Here is a 21,054-nt window from a genome sequence, read left to right on the forward strand (position 1 = left end):
TGTGAAGGCACAGCTGGACCAAGCCTGCAGCCTGGGTGGGGAGAGGCTGTGTTCCAGGGGCCAGGCTGGGGAGCAGAGAGGGAGCATTAAAAGGAGAGTGGGGGAGGTCCCGATTAGGGGCCATGAAGTTGGAAAACAGAGGGCAGTGACTGCAGTGGGTGGGGAAGCCAGAGATAGGGAGGGAAGCCCCAGAGTCCCCAGCGGTAGGACGCCTGACCATGCAGCAGCCCACCCACATTCCAACCCCCAGAAGTCACCCATTCATTCATCCTACAGATATTTATTAACACATAACATGTTTGAGGTAGTGCTTCAAGTGCTGGTCCCCAAAATGAAGCAAACATCTTGGCCCTGGAGGGGCTTCCTTCATGATCCCTTGTCTGTATATTCAGCAACCCTTTACTGAGCTGTGGCCCCCGCTGCGAGCCTCCGAGGGGCACAGGGCGGTGAATCAGGCAGGAACCCTTCCCCCACCCTCAGCCCAGAAACTCCCAGTCCAGAGGTGAGCCGGGCAGTGCACAGATAACGAGAGCACGAGACAAAACATGATAAGCTCGAGCTGCGAGTGGGAGTTGGTGGGGGGAGGAGCCCAGGCACAGTGGCAACCCCAGGATAACTCGGGATATGTACACGTGGCCAGAGGTCTCGTTTGGCCTGAGCAACAGGTGTATGAGGAGAGGTGCGAGGTGGAAACAGAGCAGCAGCAGAGATAGGCCGGAGCCTAGGCTGGGGAGGCCTGGAACGTCAGAGCAAGGGTGTCTGGCTCAGGCTTCACAGGCTCCTTGTGGGTCTTGAGCCCCCTGTTGGGGCATCCCCAGGACCAATGGATGCACAGCCTCCCCTCCACCCTTGCAATTCAGTTCCTGCTCTGGGGCCCGTCCCACCCCCTCCCCACCCCTCCAGGGAAGCATAAGCACTGGGCCTCCTAGAGGCCAGAGGGCTTCCTAGGGAGAATGGACATAGCTGTCCCTGCCAAGCATGCTCTCCTCCCAGCAGAGGGTCATGGACTGGAGGCCCGGAACTCTCTCTGGCCCTCAGACCTCTCTGTTTGGCCCACACTGTGTTTTTTAACAATGTGAGCCAACATTTAAAAAACCAAGAGCTTTCACCGAATATCCAGATGTAGCTCTTCTCTCTGAAGAATGGAAGCTCTGGCAACTAGGGCCCACATTCTTCCACAGCGGCCGTCAGACGGAGCAAATTAGCAATGTCCTCTTCTGACAGGCATGCCCTCCCCAAGCAGCCCGGCGTGTCCCCAGGCCTCTGTGGGCATCGATTTAGAGGTGGAACCCCAGAGCACTTGTCCTGGGCCAGGTCCACACCCACCCACCACCAGCCACGTGGCCCTCCCTGCGGGGTCTCCATCCAGCCGTGCGGGTTCAGCGTGGTAAGGTGCAGCACCTGGCGCTCGGCTGGGCTTGGGCACTGGTGGCTGATCTTGCTGTCCTCCCACAGAATGTGGAGGCCAGGTGCGGGCAGAGGTGAAGACAAAGGATCTTTACTCCCACGCCCAGTTTGGCGACAACAACTACCCTGGGGGGGTGGACTGCGAGTGGGTCATCGTGGCAGAGGAAGGCTATGGCGTGGAGCTGGTGTTCCAGACCTTCGAGGTGGAGGAGGAGACAGACTGTGGCTATGACTACATGGAGCTCTTCGATGGCTATGACAGCACAGCCCCCAGACTGGGGCGCTACTGCGGCTCAGGGGTGAGACCCCACCCCCCTCCGCCCCCGTACCCCCACCCACCCCCCAGCGCCCATGCGACCTCAGCAGTTGTGGGATACCGAAATGGGTGGTAGCACAGGCCCGGCCCTCTGCAGGAGCCTGGAGACCAGGCCTGGTGGGTGGCTGCTCACGGAGGCCTGCCCTGCCCTGGGCCATCCCCACCCAGGAAATTTGGTCCTTTTTTGGCCAAAACTGTGGTTTCTGCAGCCTCTGGGATGGGCCCTGCCCTGACCCAAGCCGGCTCAGGACTGTTTCGTTGGACCTACGGGGTAGCTTGCATCTGGAGAGGAGGCTGGAATTCCCTCTGCCTAACCCCCCCATCCCTTGTTTCAGTCCCAAGGCAGCTTACCAGGGCCTGGGGTCAGGGGCAGAGGTTTGGGGCAAGAGCCAGGAACCTGAGGCCTGAGCCGAGCTGTGCTCACTAGTCATTCTGGCTGGCCCATAAAAGCACCCTCATCTCTTCCACTGCCAGTTTCTCCCCTTGGTGGGAGGCCAGGTGGTCCCGGAGCCATCGGTGCTATTGTCCAAGCAGATGCTGAGCATTGCTTCCTTGGCCATAAAAATGGCACTTGCAGAGGCAGTGGGCAAAAGCTTGCTCAATGGGATTTTAACCGAGGCCACGGGAAAACCACAAAGGTGGATTTATTTTCCCCTCAGTCAGAGCTTGTGGCTTCTTTCGTTTTTTTCTTTTGGTTTTGTGAATCCTTTCCCCCTTCAGAGAACATCATCTTCCCTCTCCATTACACACGGGTGAACAAATGGGCACACACACACACCATTACAGGCACATGCACACACCACATACACACACACACCCCATTACACATGGGTCCACACACACCATTACACATGGGCACATGCACTTACCACACACAACCCATTACACATGGGTGCACGCACACACCATTACACACAGGTGCACACACATGATTACACAGGTGTGCACACACACCATTACACATGGGTCCACAAACACACACCATTACACATGGGCACATGCACTTACCACACACAACCCACTATACATGGGTACACACATGGACACACACACACCATTACACATGGGTGCATGCATGGGCACATACACACACCATTATACACAGGCACATGCACGCACGCACACACACACACACACACACACACGCCCTCCCTCCTGTCACCTCCCTGGTCCCTCCCCTCTTTCCTGGTCGTGCTCCAGGGCAGCCTGGGCACCAGAGGAAGGGTTAAACTTCCCAGAGCTGCAGCACCCACTGGGTCCAGCATTAGCCAGCTGAATGTGCCCTTAGGACAGAGCTTCAGCCTATATAGGGCTGGGACAGGGTGAGCGGGTAGGGAGGTTATGCAGGAGCAGGGCACACAAACCGCCCGCCCCCCACCTGCCTGGCTCACTGCTCTGGAGTCCCCTGGCTGCCAAACCAGCACCCCCTCCCCACTTTGCCCTCTTTAACTCCCTTGATCTGGCACATTCCACCGAGCCACACATCAAATCCGGCGTCCCCAGGTGGCTTCTTTCAGAGACTTCCACCAGGCTGGAGCCAACGGGAGGAAACCTGGGGAAGGAACCCAAGCCCGTCAGGGCTTCCTGGCAAGGTTGTTGGAAATGTCCCCAAGGTTCTCGGAAATGACGCTTTCTATGTCCTGAGAGCCAGGGCATCTGTGTTGATGCTCTGCCGGTAGCTCTCGCTCAGCTCTAAGGCTGCAATGGAGGGGAGGAGGGGCTTGCAGGCATGGGAAGTTGACCGTGGCCAGAACTAGGAGAGGACAGGAGGGGAATGGCCACATCCACGCCTGGGGACACAGCTGTCCCATATTCTCCAGGAGACAGCTGAGACAGTGAGAAGACAGCCTCTCAGAGGACCCACTCCCTTTACAAAACGCTTTCACAACCCTCCTCTCCTCTGCTCCCCACCCTGAACCACCCGCCTGGATCCCCCCCACCCCGCCCTTCTAGGCTTGGAGAGCAGGGAGCTTTTCTCCCACTTGCCCTTGAGGGAAGCGAGGCCCAGAGAGGGCCAGCACCTTGCCTAAGACTTCACAATTAGCCAGTTCATAGCAGTGCTGGGTTTAGAATAAGTGGGAGTCTGAACTGAAAGACAAGTTCCTCTTCCCCTGCTTTCTTCCCTCCTCCAGGAAGCCCCTTAAACTCCTGGTGGCAATAGTCTTCCTCCTGCTTGTCAGTGGGGCTGGGGGAATCTGGTGAATGTCTGGGAGCGCCCACCATCCTTAGAGCAGGGGATCCTAGGGAGGAAAAAAACAGCAGCCTCAGCCTCATGCCCATCCCTTTCCTCTGTCAGCCTCCTGAGGAGGTGTACTCGGCGGGAGACTCTGTCCTGGTGAAATTCCACTCAGATGACACCATCACCAAAAAAGGCTTTCACCTGCGGTACACCAGCACCAAGTTCCAGGACACACTGCACAGCAGGAAATGACCACTGCCTTCCCATGGGGGTGGGGATGGGAGGCCTGCTGCCCTCAGTCACCTGGACTGCACAGTGGGTGGTGGGCAGGAGGTGGGCACCCCGTCCCTGTCCCCCAGGAGTCCCTCAGGTGCCAAGACCTGCAGGCCGAAGGTCCAGGTGAGGCTGTCCTCAGGAGGTGGGGGACCTGGACTCCATGATCCCTTCCTCCCTGCCCCCACCAGAGCAAGGGGGCTAGAGCCAGGGAGCCAGAGCTTTCACTGAGACACTTGAAGTGGCCATTCCTCTCTGGGGGCCTGGCCTGGTTGGGGAGCGCGTCTGTCAGCCCAGCCGCCCATCTTCCCTGCCCTCTCTGAGCGCTCACTGCATTGCCTAGAGGCGGTGGTATATCTTCATTGTAATGTACGTTTCCCACCCCTCCTCCAAACTCCCTTTGGTTTTTTGAAGCCCCCACTTCCCCACTTCCTGGGGTGTGAGTGTCCACAGGAGTCCCACAGGAGCCACAGTGGGGAAACGCAGGGGAGGGGGTGGGGAAACAAGACAGGGCTTCTCTCGGGCCCAGCGGCTGGTCAGCCACACCAGGGCACCCAGACAATAAACTGAAAGTGTTACAGCCAGGATCTTGTGCCAGATGCCGTCTGGGACATGGTGGGGCGGGGGAGGAGGGCGGAGGAGGGGGGCTGTCTCATTCCAGATGTGCAGGCTTGCTGCGTCTGGGACCAGCTGATGGCCAGGACACCTGGCCTCGCTGGCTGCCCATCCATCCCTGAGGGTGTGATTTCACACTCAGGCACACACAAACACAGCCGCCTCGCACACTTCAGCCTGTAGGCGTACAGCATACACGCAGTGCTGATAGCCCTCCCACACAGCGTGAGGAGTGGAACATTCTGTAAAGAGGGTGTGTGGGGGCAGGGAGGGAGAGGTATGTAAAAGGGGACGGGCATGCCTCTGTCCAGCTGGTGTCCATCCTGGTTTTCTGTCTCTGTCTGGGGAAAGGGGTGGGTGGGCTGGAGGGTGTCCTATGGAGCCCCCCAGAAGTCAGAACACTGGCATCAGCCAGAACAGGTCCACGAATGGCCATTAAACTCTGCCTCCCTGCAGGTCAAATGCTGAGTGCTGGCCCCTGCAGGTCCTTCTCTTCTCGTGGAGACAAGAGCCTGACACTCAGTAGCCACTGAGCAAACATTCCAGCTCCGGCCCCTCTCCCAAGGCTGTGTCTCATCTGGCCTCCTCCTTCCCGCCATTGCCTCCTCCCTCCCCAGCCAGCAGTGAGGTCCGGACCTGTTTCCCAGAGGCCAGGAGGAGAGAAGTCACATCCCTGCACCCTCTATTCAGATGAACCTCTCTCTCCCCTCTCTCTTCACGGATCTCAAGGGCAAAGAAAGCAGGGAGAGGACCCGGGTTCTCCGGCCTGGGCTGGTCACTACCTGGGCTGGTCACTACCATATCTGAGAGAGAGCCAGGCATCTGGCTCCTAGCCCTGGGGCTCCTTGAGATCCTTCTGTGGGTCTGTAGGTCTTTCACTGGCCTCCAGTGTGCCGCCCCCTCACCCCACCCACTGCTGAGGCACGTGTTGTGCCAGATACTCCCTGGACTGTGGGAGGAGACCTACCCCCAGGCAGCAGCATCGCGTGGTGCACCCCAGATGGGCCCTTTCAGCAGAATGCCGTCGTGGAAACCAGACGCATTGCTGGCATCTGATGTGTAGGCAGGACCCTCTCCTTCCAGGAAGCCAGCCTGCTCCCATCACAAGGCTGCAGAGCCCTTGAGGTCCTGTGAGGCAGGGGGTGATGGCCCGAGGGGCTACTGCCTCTTGCTCCAGTGAGGTCACAGCCCAGGACATCATAGCCACCCCTCCCTACCCCCACCTCCTCCGACCTCGCCCCGGAGGCCATGAGTAGAGTGGAAAGGCCCCCAAACTGGCAGCTGCCTGGGCATCTCCCCCAGACACTTTGCCAACCAACTTGGGCTCAGCTCCTCCGCAGCGGAATTTGTAGTCCGTGGCCACAGCTCTCCTAACAGCCCTCCAGTTTCTTCGGAAGCTCAGAGGCCCGTGCTCCCAGGTCATTAGCCACACGTCCAGAAGGAGCCAGGATCCTAAACCCCATGCAGAATTCAGGGCTCCAGCCCACAGAGAGCACCTGGTCCTCCACCCTGAATAAGGGCTCTGGGAACAGCAATGCCACAGGCAGGAGCAGCTCAGGCAGCCACCCCAGGCCCCTGTCCCCAAACTCCATCACTGCCACAGGCCCAGACCCTTCTAATGACACAGGGACCGTGCTGGTGGGCCCTCGCCGTCTACCCTGGGCCTGTCTTCAGAGGCTGCCGCTGAGTGGTAGAGGCTGCTTGGGACCTGGGTGCAGACCACTGATACATATTCCAGAACTTAATCAGCACGCCTGCCCTCAGAGCTCCACCTACCCTCACCTTCTGGGTTCTAGACTAGGCCAACTCCAGTGCAGCTAGCCACCCAACAGCTGAGCTGACTCCATGTCAAGGGAAGGGACCCTTGCTCCTCCAACTATCTTCAAGTCCCTGAGGGCTCCCTCACTCCTGAGTACATGGCCAGGAGTAGAAGAGCCGAGATGGACCTGGCCTAGACCATGCTCCCAGGTTGAGATTAGCGCACACCATGGACCTTCACGGTCCTGCCTCTGGGAGCACTTTTCTAGCCCACAGGGCAACAGCGTTAGCCCGGCAGTCAGGAGATGTGGCTCTGCCATCCTTTGTCCAATGGCGCTGGCCAGCTGTCTTCTCCCTGCAGCCCTTGATCCCCAAGCCTCTCTCCTGTCCCCGGCAACCCTTCCTGCCATGGCTGAGGTGGATTAGAACACCCAGGGCTTAGGCTCCAAGCAGCCCAAGGGTGGGGTTCCTCAGCAGTAAGGGGGTGGGGGAGCTCCTAGGGCCAAGTGTGGCTCAACTATAGCAGAAGGAAAGTCACGTGCCCTGCACCACCACCCTCTCCCTTCTCTTTCCTCCTTTTCCCTTCCCCTCCATCTAACCCTATATGATTCTCTTTCTTCAAAAGGTCATAAGCTTGCATGCAAATATAGCCAGTTTCAAACACAGGCTCTACCCTTTGGTGGCTGTGTGCCCCTGGGTGAGTCCTTTAAACTCTCCGAGCCCCAGTTTCTTCATCCAGACACATGGAATGACAACATCTTACAGGGTTTCAAGGAAATAATGAGATGCCCTTAGAAGAGATCCTGATACAGTGCCTGGCAAATAGGAGGCTCTCTGTAAATGGGCCTTCTTTTCCTTCTCTTTGCCAGACAGTTTTCCAGTTCCTGGACTATTCTCTTTCTATGCAAAAAGGAAACTTCTGGGTACACTAGTTTCCAGTCAAGCATTAGGAGCTTAGGGCAGAAGTATTCCTGCCAGAGAAGGCCATGCTTGGCCCACAGCAAGGCGGGGCCTTGTGGGACAGCAGGAGACATTTCTGGCTAGCTGGTAGCCTTTCTGGGCACCTCCCAAGTCACACCCTGTGCTTGACTGTCCCTACACACAGAGCTGATTCTAGAATCTGTGAAAAGATTTGCTGCTCCAGTTTGCAAAAATAGTGTCTGACTTGGGGAGTGGGGAGAGGGCAGCCAGATATCTTCCTCAGAGAGACACGAGGCCCCCAATAACAGCCTCCTACTGACCAGCCTGCTTCTCCTGCTCCAACCTCCTCCCAGCCCCACAGCCTCCCCTCCCCCACCTCAGGAACATCTGGTTCCAATCTCCTCCAGATGCTGTGGCCAAGCTGTTTTATGGCCAATCACCTCAGCTCAGCTTCCTGAAGGCCTCCCTCCATTTGGGGGAATGGTCCCTCCTCATCCCTTTCCTTGGAACCCCTGCCACCTTTTTTCCTAACATGGAAAAGAGACACATACTAAAACCACACAAAACCATGAGGGTCCTCAGAACTGGCACCTTCCCACCCACTACCTTGGGGAGACTGTCATCCATCCAAGACAAAAAGAAAGATGCCAGCAGAGAGACAGAAACAGACAGTGGGGGACATGAGGGCATGCAACCATGTGTCTCTGTTGGGTTGTCTTTGTATTTGTGCCCCCACAGCAGAACACCCCACTTGTCACCTGAAGGCATCCCTTGGTGGCCACTGCCTCATTTTCCCTCTCTGCCTGCTAGCAGGGCTAAGTCGGGCGGCCCCTCAGCTGGAGAGTGGCAGCTACAGCTCAGGGTCATCCCTTACCTTGTGGCTCTCTGTAGCAGCCAAGTGTGTCTAGGGAGGTGGTGTATGTGTGTGGCACGCACACACGTGCGCTTGCTTGCATGTAGACCGCTCTCCCTCCATTAGGTCAGATTAGAGGGACATGAGCCAGAAAGGACCTCCAGGCGGCCAGATTCCAGCCGGTGCCCTGACCCAGCTCTGACAAGCGCCTCCAGCAACCGGCGAGCAGAGCAGAGCGGCCATCTGGAGAGAGGAAGGAAAGCGGCCCCACCCCCACCCCCACCTCAGTTGGCTGCCTTCATCCCCCACTAAGAGGACACTGGGAGCCAACCTTTCCATTGGCTCCACAAAAGGAAGACTAATCCAGGAAGGATACTGAAAACCCTGCACCCCTGAAGGATTCTGGGGTGGGCCGGGGGTCTCCTGACCGGAGGAGGGAAGGATGGGCCCTGGAGGTCATTCCCAATCTGCAGAATTCTAGACACCCAGTGTTGCTCACCACTCCTTTAAAAGAAGGCACCTTGGCATTTGTGACTCCACAGCCCCCCCTGGTGTTATTCAAGATCAAGGTGCAGCCTTGATCAGCCAGAAGAGATGTCCAGGAGAGACCCTTTCAAGGGTCATGTGTTGAGACCAGCCTGCCCATGTTGCACTGTTCAGGTGGCTCCTGGCATACACTAGGTGAGGCAGGACAGTGGAATGGGAAGATTCCAGCTTCTGAATCAAATCCAGGCACCATTGCTTACCAGCTGGAAGGCATGGGCAAGCCTTTTAACTTTCTGTGCCTCAGTTTCTTCATCTGTTAAATGGGACTACTACAGCACAGGGCCATTGTAAACACATGAACCGATGTGTGTGAAAGCACCTGGCCAAATGCCTGGCCCATAGCAGGTCCTCCGGAATCCGTCATTTGCCCTTCAGCTTTCCCCTAGTCCAAGGAGGCTGTGCCCCAAGCTCTGAATGACACATGTTCATTTGGTCCTGAGCCAGTCAGTGTCAGCGAGGTGACTCTAATTTTTCTGGAGCTTTTCTACTCCAGCAGAGGATCATTTTAATAAGTCCATAATAATAGACGCAGAGGTGACTCAGATCTGCAAATGAGGAGCCCTGCTGGGGAGGGGAGAGTTGGGCTCTGGGGGAGGGAAATTCGGCAGCATCTGGGTCTGACGCAGTGGCAGGCTGCTGCATGGGGAAGAGTTCCAAATAGGGGACCTTGGTTATGTCTCCAGACTGCCCAGGTTCCCCTCTCAGAGGCCTCAGTTTCCCCTTCTGCAAAGTTCAGGGGAATACCAAAAGACCTCCAAAATCCCTTCCAAGCTAGAGATACAGCTCTGCTTTCTGAGCCCTGCCTCCTGCAGCAAGATTTGGAACACCCTCAGAGACGGTTCCAGATGTCTCGTCCTGGGGGACATCCCTGGGTGAGTTCCTCTGTGACTGTACAACTGCCCACCCCTCCCAGAGCTCACAGAGAGTCAGGCTCTCAGGCCATGGCGCTTTATTGATGCACGGTCGCAAGCACAACACAGGCGGGTGTGCCCCCAGCTCAGAGCAGACACAGGGCCAGGAGAGAGCAGAGGGCCACCCCCCTCACAGCAACACAGTCAGCAGAGGGGGAAAAGGCCCCGGGGGCCCATGTCCTCTCCTCCATGCATCTCCCAGGGCCTCCAGACCTGCTTCATGCCTTGGAGACAGCTGACCACACCACTCCCTGTGGCTACACAAGAGGCGACCAGCTGTCCCACCTGCGCCCTTACTGAGATATGGCCTTGTTGGCCTTCTGGCCCCTTCTGTACTTCACTACAGAAATCTGGCTGTCACTGTGGGGGCTGGAGTCCTCTGCCTGACTTCACCTCCACCATCCTCCCAAACAGCTAGCTGCCTCCATCCACACCTCCACCCGCCACCCCCCTTTGCTTGTCCCAGGGGTCCACCCTCACCACCTTTATGACCCGTACCAAAGTAGGAGATAGGCGAAAACGCTGGGAGGCCCAGGAAGACTTCTCCAAGAACTCCCCAGGGAAGGGGCTCTCCGCCAACAGGCTCGCGGTGGGGAGCAGACAGTGCCAGTGGGCGGGGCGTGAGGTGCGGTGGCAGGGAAGCCACAGTCCAGATCACACGCAGGCACAGTGCAGAAACGGCGCCGCGGCAGAGAGAGCGAGCAAAGCGCACAGTCAGGCGGAGTGCCAGGGCTCTTCGGAAACCCTGCAACTATAGTTCCACACCGGGTCCCCTCAGGGCAGGAGGCGGCCCACTTCCGACTGAGAAGGGGTACCTCTGGGTCTCAGGGGTCTCTGTCCCCCTCCTCGACCCCAGTGGCTGCTACTGCAGACCTCAGTGCTCTGAGCAAGGGAGAAGGAGAAGATATGCTGGGGTATACAGCATCTCCAGAAGAGAAAGGAAAAGTCCCAACAGCTCGGAGCCCCCAAAGCCAAGAGGAAAAAGAGGGCCCCTTTCTAGAGGGCAGGTGGAGAAGGGGGGATGAAGGACAGCTCTCCCCATGCAGGAAGAGGGTGCTGGGGGTCAAGGAGCAGCTGGGGGTCAGAGCGGTGCAGGAGACTATGTATAGAGAGGGAAAAGGGCCAGGCCTGGAGTCAGCAGCCCCCGGGACCCGCACAGAGGGGAGGGGTGTTCTGTGATTGGCCCTGAGTGCGGTGGGCGGGGCTAAAGACGAGCGCCCGGCAGCTCTCTGCAGTGCCTCTGGGGGCGGGCAAGCAACACGTGGGCTCTGGCCCCGGGTGGCTGCTCAGCTACAGCCCCCAGGCTGTAAGTTTCCATGGGACGGAGGCTGGGAAGAAGCAAAAACAGCAGGATTGAGGGAAACCAGGAACGGGGAAATCTCCGGAAATCTACCCTCCTTCCACCAACCTACGGAGGCTAAGAAGCGTTACCAAGTCCACCAGGGGGGTGAATAGGCCAAGCCTACCAAGGGGACACCCTCTGTTGCCTCTAACACCAAGGGGTGGGAAAGGGGGAGGCCGTGGCGTGGAGGGAGCGGGGGGCAGGGGAGAGAAAGCCAGCTCCCTGAACCTATGCCACCCATCGCCACCCTGCCTGTCATCTCTCCCTAGCCCCCCAGCTCCCCAGGAGTCCCTAGCGGCCCACACTGATGTTGCAGGTCTTGCAGCTGGGGTCCTTCTTGGCGTCAGCAGTGGATAGGCTCATGAGCTGGTGCCCGCTGATCTCCCCTAGGGTGCCCAGGGACAGGTCAACGGGCTCCGTATAGATGATCTCCAGGATGAGGTCCTGGGCGTGGCGGAAGATCAGCTCCCCATCCTCCACGCTGCAGGTCAGGAACTTGTTGCAGGCAATGTCCAGGAGGGGCAGGCGGTCACGGCAGAAGCGGTCCCCCAGGGAGCCCTTGGGGGCCAGCACCAGGATGGCATAGTGGTAAGCTGTGTACATACAGTAGAAGTCCGCAAAGTAGAGGTTGGTGCTGGGGTTAAAGAGGCGCTGGGCGGGGATCTGGAAGCGCCAGCGGCCATAGGGGGAGTCCTGAGGAGGCTGGCCTGTGTTGAACTCTGTGTTGCAGCTGAAGAAGACGCCATGGAGCATGCCACTGGTTGGAGAGCCATGGCTGCCGCTGTTGTCCTTCAGGTAGGGCTGCAGCATGTTCCCGCAGTGGGTCCTACCCATCCCAGGGGGAAAATGCCAAAGGAAAGAGAAAATGCTGCTGGTTAGCTGGGTTGAGCCTTGGCTGCTATGTGTGGTTGAGAAAGGAGCCAGCACGGCTCCCAGCTTTCCCACCAGCTGCCGCCTCCGTCCATCGCAAATAGAACATTCCAGAATTTGAGATCGGGGAGAGCCCTGGAGATGGGCTGATGCAACCCACTTCTTCATAGAGGAGAGGTCTGAACCTACCACTCCCCAGCTTAAAACCCTTTGATGGAGCTTTCATGAAAAGCAAGGGCATCAAGATCTGGTCTTTCTGACCCCACCTCCCCCCATCCCCACTCCCACAAGTAACATCCTCCAGCCACACACAAACCCCGACTTTCCTGCCTCTGTGCCTTTGCAGTGAGTGCTCTTCCCTCTGCCTGGACTGCCTTTCCCACCTGTCTTCACCTGGCTCGGTAAACTCCTAATCATCCTTCCAGGCCCCGCACAGATGTCCCCTCCTCTCCAGAATCTTCCAGGAACATCAGGCACTTTTATTCCACAAAACTTTGACTGCCTACTGTGTGCAGACACTGAATTTTACCCAACAATCACACATACTTCTTACATTTCGTCTGTCTGTACTGTCCCATGGATAGACTCTCAGATTTTCAAGAGGGGGACTCTGTCCTTTATTCATCTTTACATCCTGGCACATATGGGTGCTTTCCCTCTCTTGCCTGCTTGCTGACAGAGGAGCTGGAACTGGGCCAGCGTGCTCACCATTCACCTTGCTGCCTCTCTTCTTTAGTACAAAAACCAAAGACCCCACTAGCTCCTTGCCACACCGGGGTAGGGTGGGAGCACCCCACCCCAGCTGAATGCACTGACAAAGACAGTAAGACTAGCAGGTTGCCCTAGCCCAGCCTTAGAAGGGCATAGACTTGGAGCAGTGTCAGCAGGCCTGGGGGGATGGGCAGCCCCAGACAGCTTCACCCTTGTCGCGTCCTGGATGTTTCAGGTGACTGATGACTTACTGTCTCCCTGAGCCTCGGGCTCCCCATCTGTAGGCTGGGTGGGTTGGACCAGATCATCAATCGGATCACATATTTTTGGACTACAGAGCCCCTCTCATTCCCAAAGGATATTATACATAGGCAGTCGATAGGCAATGAAATTGAAGCTGCTTCAGTTGAACAACAGGTGTGGGGCCCACCAAGCCTCCCCCTGACTTCCCCCACAACCCCTCATTACCAGCCTAAAATGCCCTGCAACACCTCCCTGGAGCCTCCAGGCTCCACAGTACACAGCTTGAAGACTAAGACCGTTCATGCACAGAATCCTCTCGCCCTGTGCTCCCCTCACCACCTTCCCCTAGGACCCAGAGGCTGAACTGGAAAGACAGCTGACTCTTGGCATCAGAACCCAGTGAAAGGAACTGTCCCAAAGAAAGAGCAAACCCAAGATCTTGTTCACCCAGGCCAGATACCATGGTTCCCCCATAGCATCCCCAACCCGAGAGCCCTTTCCTTCCCTGGAGCCCAGTCCTCAGCAGCCAGCTGTCCCCACAGCAGCCAGCCTGGGATAAGAGATCATAGGGTCTCCTTAGGAGGGGCTGGCAGTGACAAGGTAGGTGTGACATGAGACAGCCAGGACCCTCCAGGCAAAAGAGAGGCAGGGTGGAAAGCAAGACCGGGGTCCTGCGGGGGCCACGCTGTACCTGGCATGTTGGAAGTACTCCTTGTGGTGGTTGCGGTAGAAGACGGAGAAGCGGAGCATGCGGCCTGCGATCTGCTCAGCCTTCTCCTGCAGCTGCGCCAGGTGCTCCTTGGCGTAATCTGCAAGAGTTCCAGCTGTTAAGCCCAGGGTCAGGATGGGTATCACAGCCTCGCCCCGCCCCGACACTTGCCCACTGCACACGGAGTATGTCAGCCCACCCCTGTCCTCAGAGCAACAGGGGACACCAAATAGTCCCAGCAACTTGGACCACATAGGAGCAAGCCAGGGGCCCCAGCTGGGAACATGGACAGCTGGATGCTGTTTGTCCTCATCACCTCTGCCCTCCCATTGCCAAAGGCTTAGGCTCGCTGAGTCCAAAAGGGGCAGGGGCTACCCAATTACAAAGTCATACCAGGGGGCCCAGGAGCCGTGATCCCCAGCCATGTTCATGTGAAGAGGAGTCCTGGGGTCCAGGCAGAGCTGCTGCCAACCAAGACAGGGCCTTTGTACAAATTAGAAAAAGGTGCCCTTCGCCTGGGTGGCTCAGTGGTTTAAGCCGCTGCCTTCGGTTCAGGTTATGATCTCAGGGTCCTGGGATCAAGCCCCACATCGGGCTTTCTGCTCAGCAGGTAGCCTGCTTCCCTTCCTCTCTCTCTGCCCGCCTCTCTGCCTACTTGTGATCTCTCACTGTCAAATAAATAAATAAAATATTAAAAAAAAAGAAAAGAAAAGAAAAAAAGAAAAAGGTGCCCTTTCCTCCTTTGCAGATGCAGCCCTGGCCAGGGTGCTGGGTTTGGCAAGAAGAGTGGGGACTGGACCGCAGCCATCCCCAGCTCCCCACTACGGGTGGGGCTCTGGAGTAAACCAAGAGGCTTTCCCCGCAGGGAGCAAGAGCACCCCAGAGTGGGGCTTTACAGCCGAGCTAAGGAAAAGCACTGCTTGAAAGAGAATGGCAAGTCAAGGAGACTTAGGGCATGGGCCCTGGCAGAGGATGAAGCCAGCCGCCTCAGAAGCCTGGGGCTAGGAATATTCCCTGCCCTTTCCTTGTGACAGAGAGAGATCTGGAGCAGTTCTCACTGTGGACACCAAAAGAGTGGACTATTTGTGGGGCAGATCCCGGGTCATCCACGACCCGGTAGGGATACATAAGCCTAGCGCTTATTCGTGCTGGAATTTGCCAACGAAATTCTGCTAAGAGGGTTTGCAGGACCTCTGAATAGGGGTCATGTTCCCTGGCTAAGTGGAGACTTGAGACGAGCAAATGGGATTATTATTATTATTCCTACTTGCTGACTGTCCATCTGCCGATGATGGATAAACGAGGTGTGGTCTACGTATACAACGGCTTATTATTCTGTCTTAAAAAGGAAGGACATTCTGACACATGCTCAACACGGATGAACCAAACTTGAGGACAGGATGCTGAGTAAAATGACAGAGCCAACGCTCCAGTCCCAGAAGGACAAATGCTGCATGATTCCCCTCACAGGAGATACCAAGAATAGTCATAGCTTCGGAAGACACAGAGTGAAATGGTGGTTGCCAGGGGCTGAAGTGAGGAGGGAAGGGGAGCTGTCATGTAGAGGGTATAGGGAAGATGTTCTAGAGATTGGTCGCACATCCACTGTGAACGGACTTAACGCCACCGACCCACACACTTAACTGGTTGAAATGGGAGACTCTGTGTTATGTATATTTTATCGCAATTCAAAACAGTATGTTTGCCCCGAGCCAGAGAAGAAGGACATCCCTGTATGGAAGTGGTTTTGCCAACATGACTAGGAGTCCTGACGTCTGCCTCCTGTGTCAGACCGCAGGCTTGTCCGGGGCAGGCGTGGGTCTCGTCCTTGGGGGCCGCCCTGTCAGCCAAAGTCCTGTGTCCTCAGGAGGTGTTCATAAGCGGCTGCAGGGCTAAGGCACAGCCCCCTCCTGACCCTAACTAAGCCTGATGTGTCAAAGCAGTGGGAGAGCAGGGCCTCACCCCCGGTGCAGAACTCGACCGTCTCGCTCCAGCCAGACACCAGGTATTCCCCGTCACTCTGCTTCACTGCCGTCTGCACAGCCACGCTGTACTCCGTGCGGGGGCTCAGGAACCAGTGGCCTCTCACGGTCATGGGCAGTGGCACGGCCTTGGCCACAAGCTTGGTGGGGACATCCTGAGAAATGGGATGCAGAGAACCTAGAGTCAAAGAGGGGGTCACTCCCAACCTTGGTATTCCGCCAGGCCTCACGCTCCCCAGCCAGCCCCTAGGCTGCCTGAGGAGGGCCAAAATCTCCATGATTCAATGGCTCGGTGCCCTGGCCACCATTTTCCTGCGGAAGCAAGCAGTGGCCATTGGAAAGGCCATACAGATAACCCCCAGCCTCCACCCCTCCGTAATGCCCCCTGATGCCCATTCTCTTGGGAGCTAAGGAGAAAGGCCATGGGAGTGGAGGCCGAAAAGTTGAGGACGTTGAGACCTCCGTTTTCGAGGGAGACTTCGAGAGCTCTGCACACTGCAGTGCCGTCTCCACGGCAACAGCAAATGCTGAGAGCCAGGGAGGAAGGGAAAATATGCCTTATTCTTTGTGGGGGGGGGAGGGTTAAGGGGGTGGTGTTGAACATTCACGTCACCGTGGCAACTGGCCTGCCAAAAGACACCCAGATAGGGAGAGCCAGTTCCAAAGAGAGAGAGGGTGAGTAACCCACATGATGCAGTCGTCGTGGGAACCAGCTCCTTCCCACCTCATTCTTCCCCCTTCCCCTCTGCCAGTGTGAGAAGATGGGAGCCTTCCTCTCACCCACCCCCACACCGGCTTTAACCCAGGGAAAGGACACCCCAGCCAGCGGAGGACTCGGCCATGTTGCTCTCCTCAACCCAGCCACCAGTAGGCCAGAGGGCCGGGGGCCGAGAGGATCACAACAGTCTAAGAGGGGTCAGTGAGGACCAAGCAAAGAGCCCCAGTCCTCCCATGGCCTGTGTCGCCCACACAGTCAACAACAAAGCTGCTTCCTGAGTCAGCGGCTTTGTCATTCCCTGAGACGCCAGCCCCAGGTGTGGTGTCTGTGGCCCCCCTCAGGTTTTCCCACCCCGTCTGAAGGCCCCGTCGTGAGGTCGATCATGGTGTTCCCGGTAGCTGGGCCCCAAGCCAGACACCATATGAACATTACCTAACGGATGCCTCTCACAGGCCCGTGGGGGCTCACATTATTATTCCGTTTTTACCAGTGAAGGGACTTGGGCTCAATGAGGCTAAATAACTTTCCTAAGTTTCCACACTAAAAAGAGCCTGGGTTTGAACCAGACCTGTCTGACTCCCGACGATCACCACACAGCACTCCATTACCCTGCCTCCTTCAAGGAGGGGTATGAGCGAGAGGCCTTCTGGGCACCCTCTACTCACCCGGTGCTTGAACTTGTTGGAGTTCTTGTTCTCCTTCTTGTTAAGGTCAATGAAGTAATGAGTGACCCTCTCCAGGTCACTGTTCTCCATGGCCCAGGAGATGCGGAAGGAGTCACAGGTGATGTTGTTGACCTCGATGCTGTGGGGCGTGGACAGCAGCTCCATGCTCCCCTCTGGCTTGGCTCCTGTGGGGACTGAGGGGAGAGGAAGAATTAGCCCCTTCCTCCCCACCAGAGTTTTCTGGAATGTCTCATTCCCAACATGCTTTGCAAACTGGAACCTTGGGAATCCATTGACTGCACCCGCCTCAATGGGAAGAGTGCATGGGAAGATAGAGGGGTAGGACCAAGGGTGGGATGGGGTGTCCCCCCTGGGGGGGCTCTTGGCTCTCCTCAGAGGGGTCTGCGGAGCAGACGGCACCTGACAGGTGGCCGAGGCAGTGGGAATGCTGCAAACGCCGACAGGACAGATTCGCAGCAGATGGAGCAGGGGGGGGGCCCTCAGCCAGCAGGCGTGAGAAGAGAAGGGGGTGGGGGTGGAGAGAACTGTATGAGGCGGTGTAGGAGAGACAGGAAGCACCCACTGAGGAGACCAGCGTGAGGGTTGAGGTGGGCAGAGGGCCCCAGTAGCCAAGAGGCCAAGGGTGCCAGGCCGCTTGGGCTCAGACCTCCCTCCTCCCTCAGGGTGACTCAGGGAGGGTTGCCAAGATGCAAGGCTGGGAGTCCAAGCGCCACGGAGATGCACATGGATATACAGTGGCGGGAGGGGCCGGCACGGGCCATAGCTCTTCTTCCGCCCCCAACTTTTCAACTGTCACTCTTTCCTCTCAGCTGATCCTCTGTTGCTCGACTCGTTTGAATAATTCGTTTTACTTTTGCCATCCACAACAGGCCGATCTGTGGTGATAATTGCCCAAACATCATCTCAAGCAAGCCTCACCATAGGTAAGTACTATTATTATCCCCATTTTACAGATGGGTTCACTGAGGTTGGGGGGATTCCGAGATGCCAGAGGTCATGCAGCTAGGAAGTGATTTGAACTCACATTTGACTCCAGAGCCCAGACTCTTAGTCATTGAGCAAAGGTTGTGTCCCCTTGTGTGTGGGGGTGTGTGTGTGTATGTGAGTGTGTGTGTGAGATATGTGTGTGATGTGCATGGCATGTGTATATGGGTCGGTGCACATGGTTTTACTGTTATTTTTCTTCTTCTATCTTTCCCTTTTGAGTAACTACATTTTCTCTTTGCTTCCACCCGGGCTGCTGTTTCAGGGATCAGAGGACCACACCACTGGCGCTCACCTGTGCTTTAGCTAGCAAGAGCTAACGCTGGCCTTGACTGTGGCCTGGCTCATGAGCTGTGGGGTAACAGGGTGGGAAGGGAGAGGGGCAGGGAGAGGGGCAGGACTGTCTCTGGGACAAGAACATGAATGTGGGTTGGACTTGCTCCCGGCCATTTGCTTAGTGCCCAGTGGAGCTCGTGCCTTCCTGGTTCCTTCTGAAGCCCCATCCCAGCACACCTCAGGTTTCTGGAATGTTGTTTCCTTTTCTCCCCCTTCTGCTTCTTCTCCTCTTTTTCCCCAGGTGCTAAGGGTGAGGGTACCTCGTGCCTTCAAAAGCAGGTACTTCTATTTATAGCTTCCAGAAGATCCAACCCACACTTGCCTGTCAGTTAAAGCCTGTTGTGGAGCCTGGTGGGCTAAATTCATCCGTGGGCGCCTGAGTGGCAGGCACAGAGGGAAGGATATGGGTGATGGCTTTTACCTGTTCCAGGATGCCCCTGAGCCCGAGTTTGATCTTGGGTTCCTACCCTAAGCCTACCTGTCATGAAGTTCAGCCACACGTCGGTGGCTTGTGTGCAGGGAGTCCTGTGATAAACAAGCACGGGGGTGCTACCAGGTCCATCTCAAAATAAAGCAGGATAGGATTGTGAAACAACTGTGCAATAAACCAGTTTATAATTCATGGGGACAGATGTGGAGACAGGGATTTGGTATGCTCTGGGCTTCTAGTGAGGAGCTTCCCAGGGAGACACGTATGCACACAGACACACAGATACACACACACACACCCCAACACAGACACACTCCTACCCCACAGAGGGCCTGAGTGACCACCTCCCATCCACAGCAGATTCAGTCTCTGCCTACCGGACAGGTGGGCACCTATTCCTGCCTCAGTACTCCTCTCCTCAGACTCTCCCCCAGAGAGAGGGGCAGCCATTTTGGGGGGGGGTGCAGACTCCAGGAGCTGGCTCATCGTTTCCTTTCTACAGTTCTAGCAGCACTGAGATTACTCCCCCTGTGCTAGCCTCGGAGAGTGGTCGTGAGTGACACTTGGGAGAACAGCAAAGCCAGGGTGGACCGAGGGTGGGTGTGAGCCCCAGTTCTCCAAGTCCAGGTGCCTGGGGAATGTCAGGGTGTGAGGGACAGGTTGAGACAGCACCTGAGAAACACCCACGCTGCCAAGACAAGCATTTACACACCCACACACAGGCAGGCCCATGAGTGCACACACATACACGCACGCACACACATGCGCCGAATGTGCCCACCCACACCTGCCACACAAGGGCTGCTCACACCTCCTCAGACAGCCTCGCTCCCACGCACTCACCTATGCACTCAGGTGCCTCCACCACCTTCCACAGTCTAAGAATGTCCCCCAGTTTTCCCTCTATGAGCTGTCATGCCTTCACCCAGACCCACACATGTTGAAGTCCACAGGCTCACACACGCACATATGCATGCACACCTAGTCGCAAGCCATATTTGGGAAAAAAAAAGAAAGCCACGGGCACCAACAGGCACCTGTGCTTCCTCCACACAAGGCACTCAACTCACACGCCGGCTTGCACACACACATGCACTCTCACACACGTGTCCACCCCCACCCAGATCCCGGTAGCCTCTCTCAAATCTTCTTCAGGCTCAGAGAGCCGGACTTTGAAAATCTGGTTTGTCCCTAGCCACACTCTGCCAGCCCCGATCCTCCACATGCCAACAGGTTTGCACAGCTACGTGGGTCTGCGCACAGACAGTGGCTTCTGCCCACACTCTCCACCTACCTACCCCTTTCTGCTCCGGAGTTGCCCATCCCCACATAGAAACCCTTTAGTTACATGCAATCCCTCCCTCACCATGTCCTCCCACACACATGACAAGGATATGTCCACTCCATAAATATACCGCCTCACACTGCCCCCACCCCCGGAACCCAGAGGCTACTCAGAGAAGTAAGCCCCCACACACGTAGCTCACGTGTACAAGAAACATATGTCCCTAAACAGGCCCCCCAGCGGCGGAAGCCCACACGAGAGCAGAAGTGCGTGCATACAGAACTATCTACGCAAGCAAACCTCCAGTCTCCTCGCAAGCATGCCTACGTGCTATACACACCAACAGCCCTTGCCCATGCCCTTCCAGAAAGGCCCCCCCACCGGCCGGGGGGACATTGACCCCCTCCCCGCTGTCCCCTTTGGCATAGCTGACTGCAGCAGAATGGTCACGGGGTGACTGACTGTGGTGCCCCAGGGGACTGGATCCAGCTGTTAATCCCTTTGCCAAGGCCCTGGGGGACAGGGGACAAGGTCGTTGGCCCTGGCGACCTAGGTGGGCATCGTGGACGGTGGCAGGCCCCTGGTGCCCCCAGCTCCTAGCCCCTTGCCACCTGAGTCGCTCTCAGAATTGACAGAGGGATGTTCTGGGGAGGACGCGCACTCACCTGGCTTCACCGGGCTCTGCGGAGGAAGATCTGGAAGGGAGGGAAGGGAGAGACCTCTGTATGGATGTGCTCTCCCCAGGGAGAGGGGCAGCGGCGATGCCTGGGTCACAGGCAGTGGCGCTCGCTTGCTCCTCTCGCTCCTCTCGCTCCTCTCGAGGCTGCCAAAGAGGCTTCTTCCATGCCCCGCAGGCAGCTCCCGCCTGGCTCTGCAGCGCACGCACGGCTGCTGCCCCCAGAGAGGCGATGTTCCCAGCCGAGTGCAAGGAGAGGCAAGAGCGAAATCAAAGCAGCGTGGAGGAGAGAGAGAGAGAGAG

General features: G+C 57.0%; 2 protein-coding genes and 1 long non-coding RNA gene across 4 annotated transcripts in view; 2 read left to right on the forward strand and 1 right to left on the reverse strand.

Annotated features, from left to right (window-relative positions):
* The window catches only part of BMP1 (bone morphogenetic protein 1), a 42,240-nt gene extending 37,480 nt beyond the window's left edge, over nt 1-4,760 (forward strand). For both annotated transcript variants that reach the window (XM_032332113.1, XM_032332114.1), the window contains 2 exons: nt 1,456-1,706; nt 4,020-4,760. In XM_032332113.1, coding sequence (XP_032188004.1) covers nt 1,456-1,706; nt 4,020-4,154 — 386 coding nt within the window. In that variant the 3' untranslated portion in view covers nt 4,155-4,760. The remainder of the gene's footprint in view (nt 1-1,455; nt 1,707-4,019) is intronic.
* A 5,040-nt stretch (nt 4,761-9,800) lies between these two features.
* PHYHIP (phytanoyl-CoA 2-hydroxylase interacting protein) lies at nt 9,801-21,054 on the reverse strand. The gene is made up of 5 exons (XM_032332125.1): nt 20,741-21,054; nt 17,020-17,213; nt 15,617-15,791; nt 13,637-13,754; nt 9,801-11,947 (listed from the first exon to the last, which is right to left on the reverse strand). Exons 2-5 carry the CDS (start codon nt 17,182-17,184, stop codon nt 11,413-11,415), a joined length of 993 nt encoding a protein of 330 aa, XP_032188016.1. The 5' UTR covers nt 17,185-17,213; nt 20,741-21,054; the 3' UTR covers nt 9,801-11,412.
* On the forward strand, nt 17,363-18,629 carry LOC116584164. The gene is made up of 3 exons (XR_004283076.1): nt 17,363-17,446; nt 17,850-17,963; nt 18,290-18,629. It is a non-coding gene; the product is annotated as an uncharacterized LOC116584164 (long non-coding RNA).

This window comes from Mustela erminea, chromosome 2 (genome assembly GCF_009829155.1).
Source record: "Mustela erminea isolate mMusErm1 chromosome 2, mMusErm1.Pri, whole genome shotgun sequence".
NCBI lineage: Eukaryota > Metazoa > Chordata > Mammalia > Carnivora > Mustelidae > Mustela > Mustela erminea.

Bases quoted from the DNA above. Each gene is read 5' to 3' on its own strand.
- PHYHIP (XM_032332125.1), bottom strand. From the start codon at position 17,184: ATGGAGCTGCTGTCCACGCCCCACAGCATCGAGGTCAACAACATCACC. The intron at 15,792-17,019 runs GTGAGTAGAGGG...CCCATTTCTCAG, and splicing joins CCAACAAGTTCAAGCACCGG to GATGTCCCCACCAAGCTTGT. The intron at 13,755-15,616 runs GTGAGGCCCTGC...GAACTCTTGCAG, and splicing joins GGTCGAGTTCTGCACCGGGG to ATTACGCCAAGGAGCACCTG.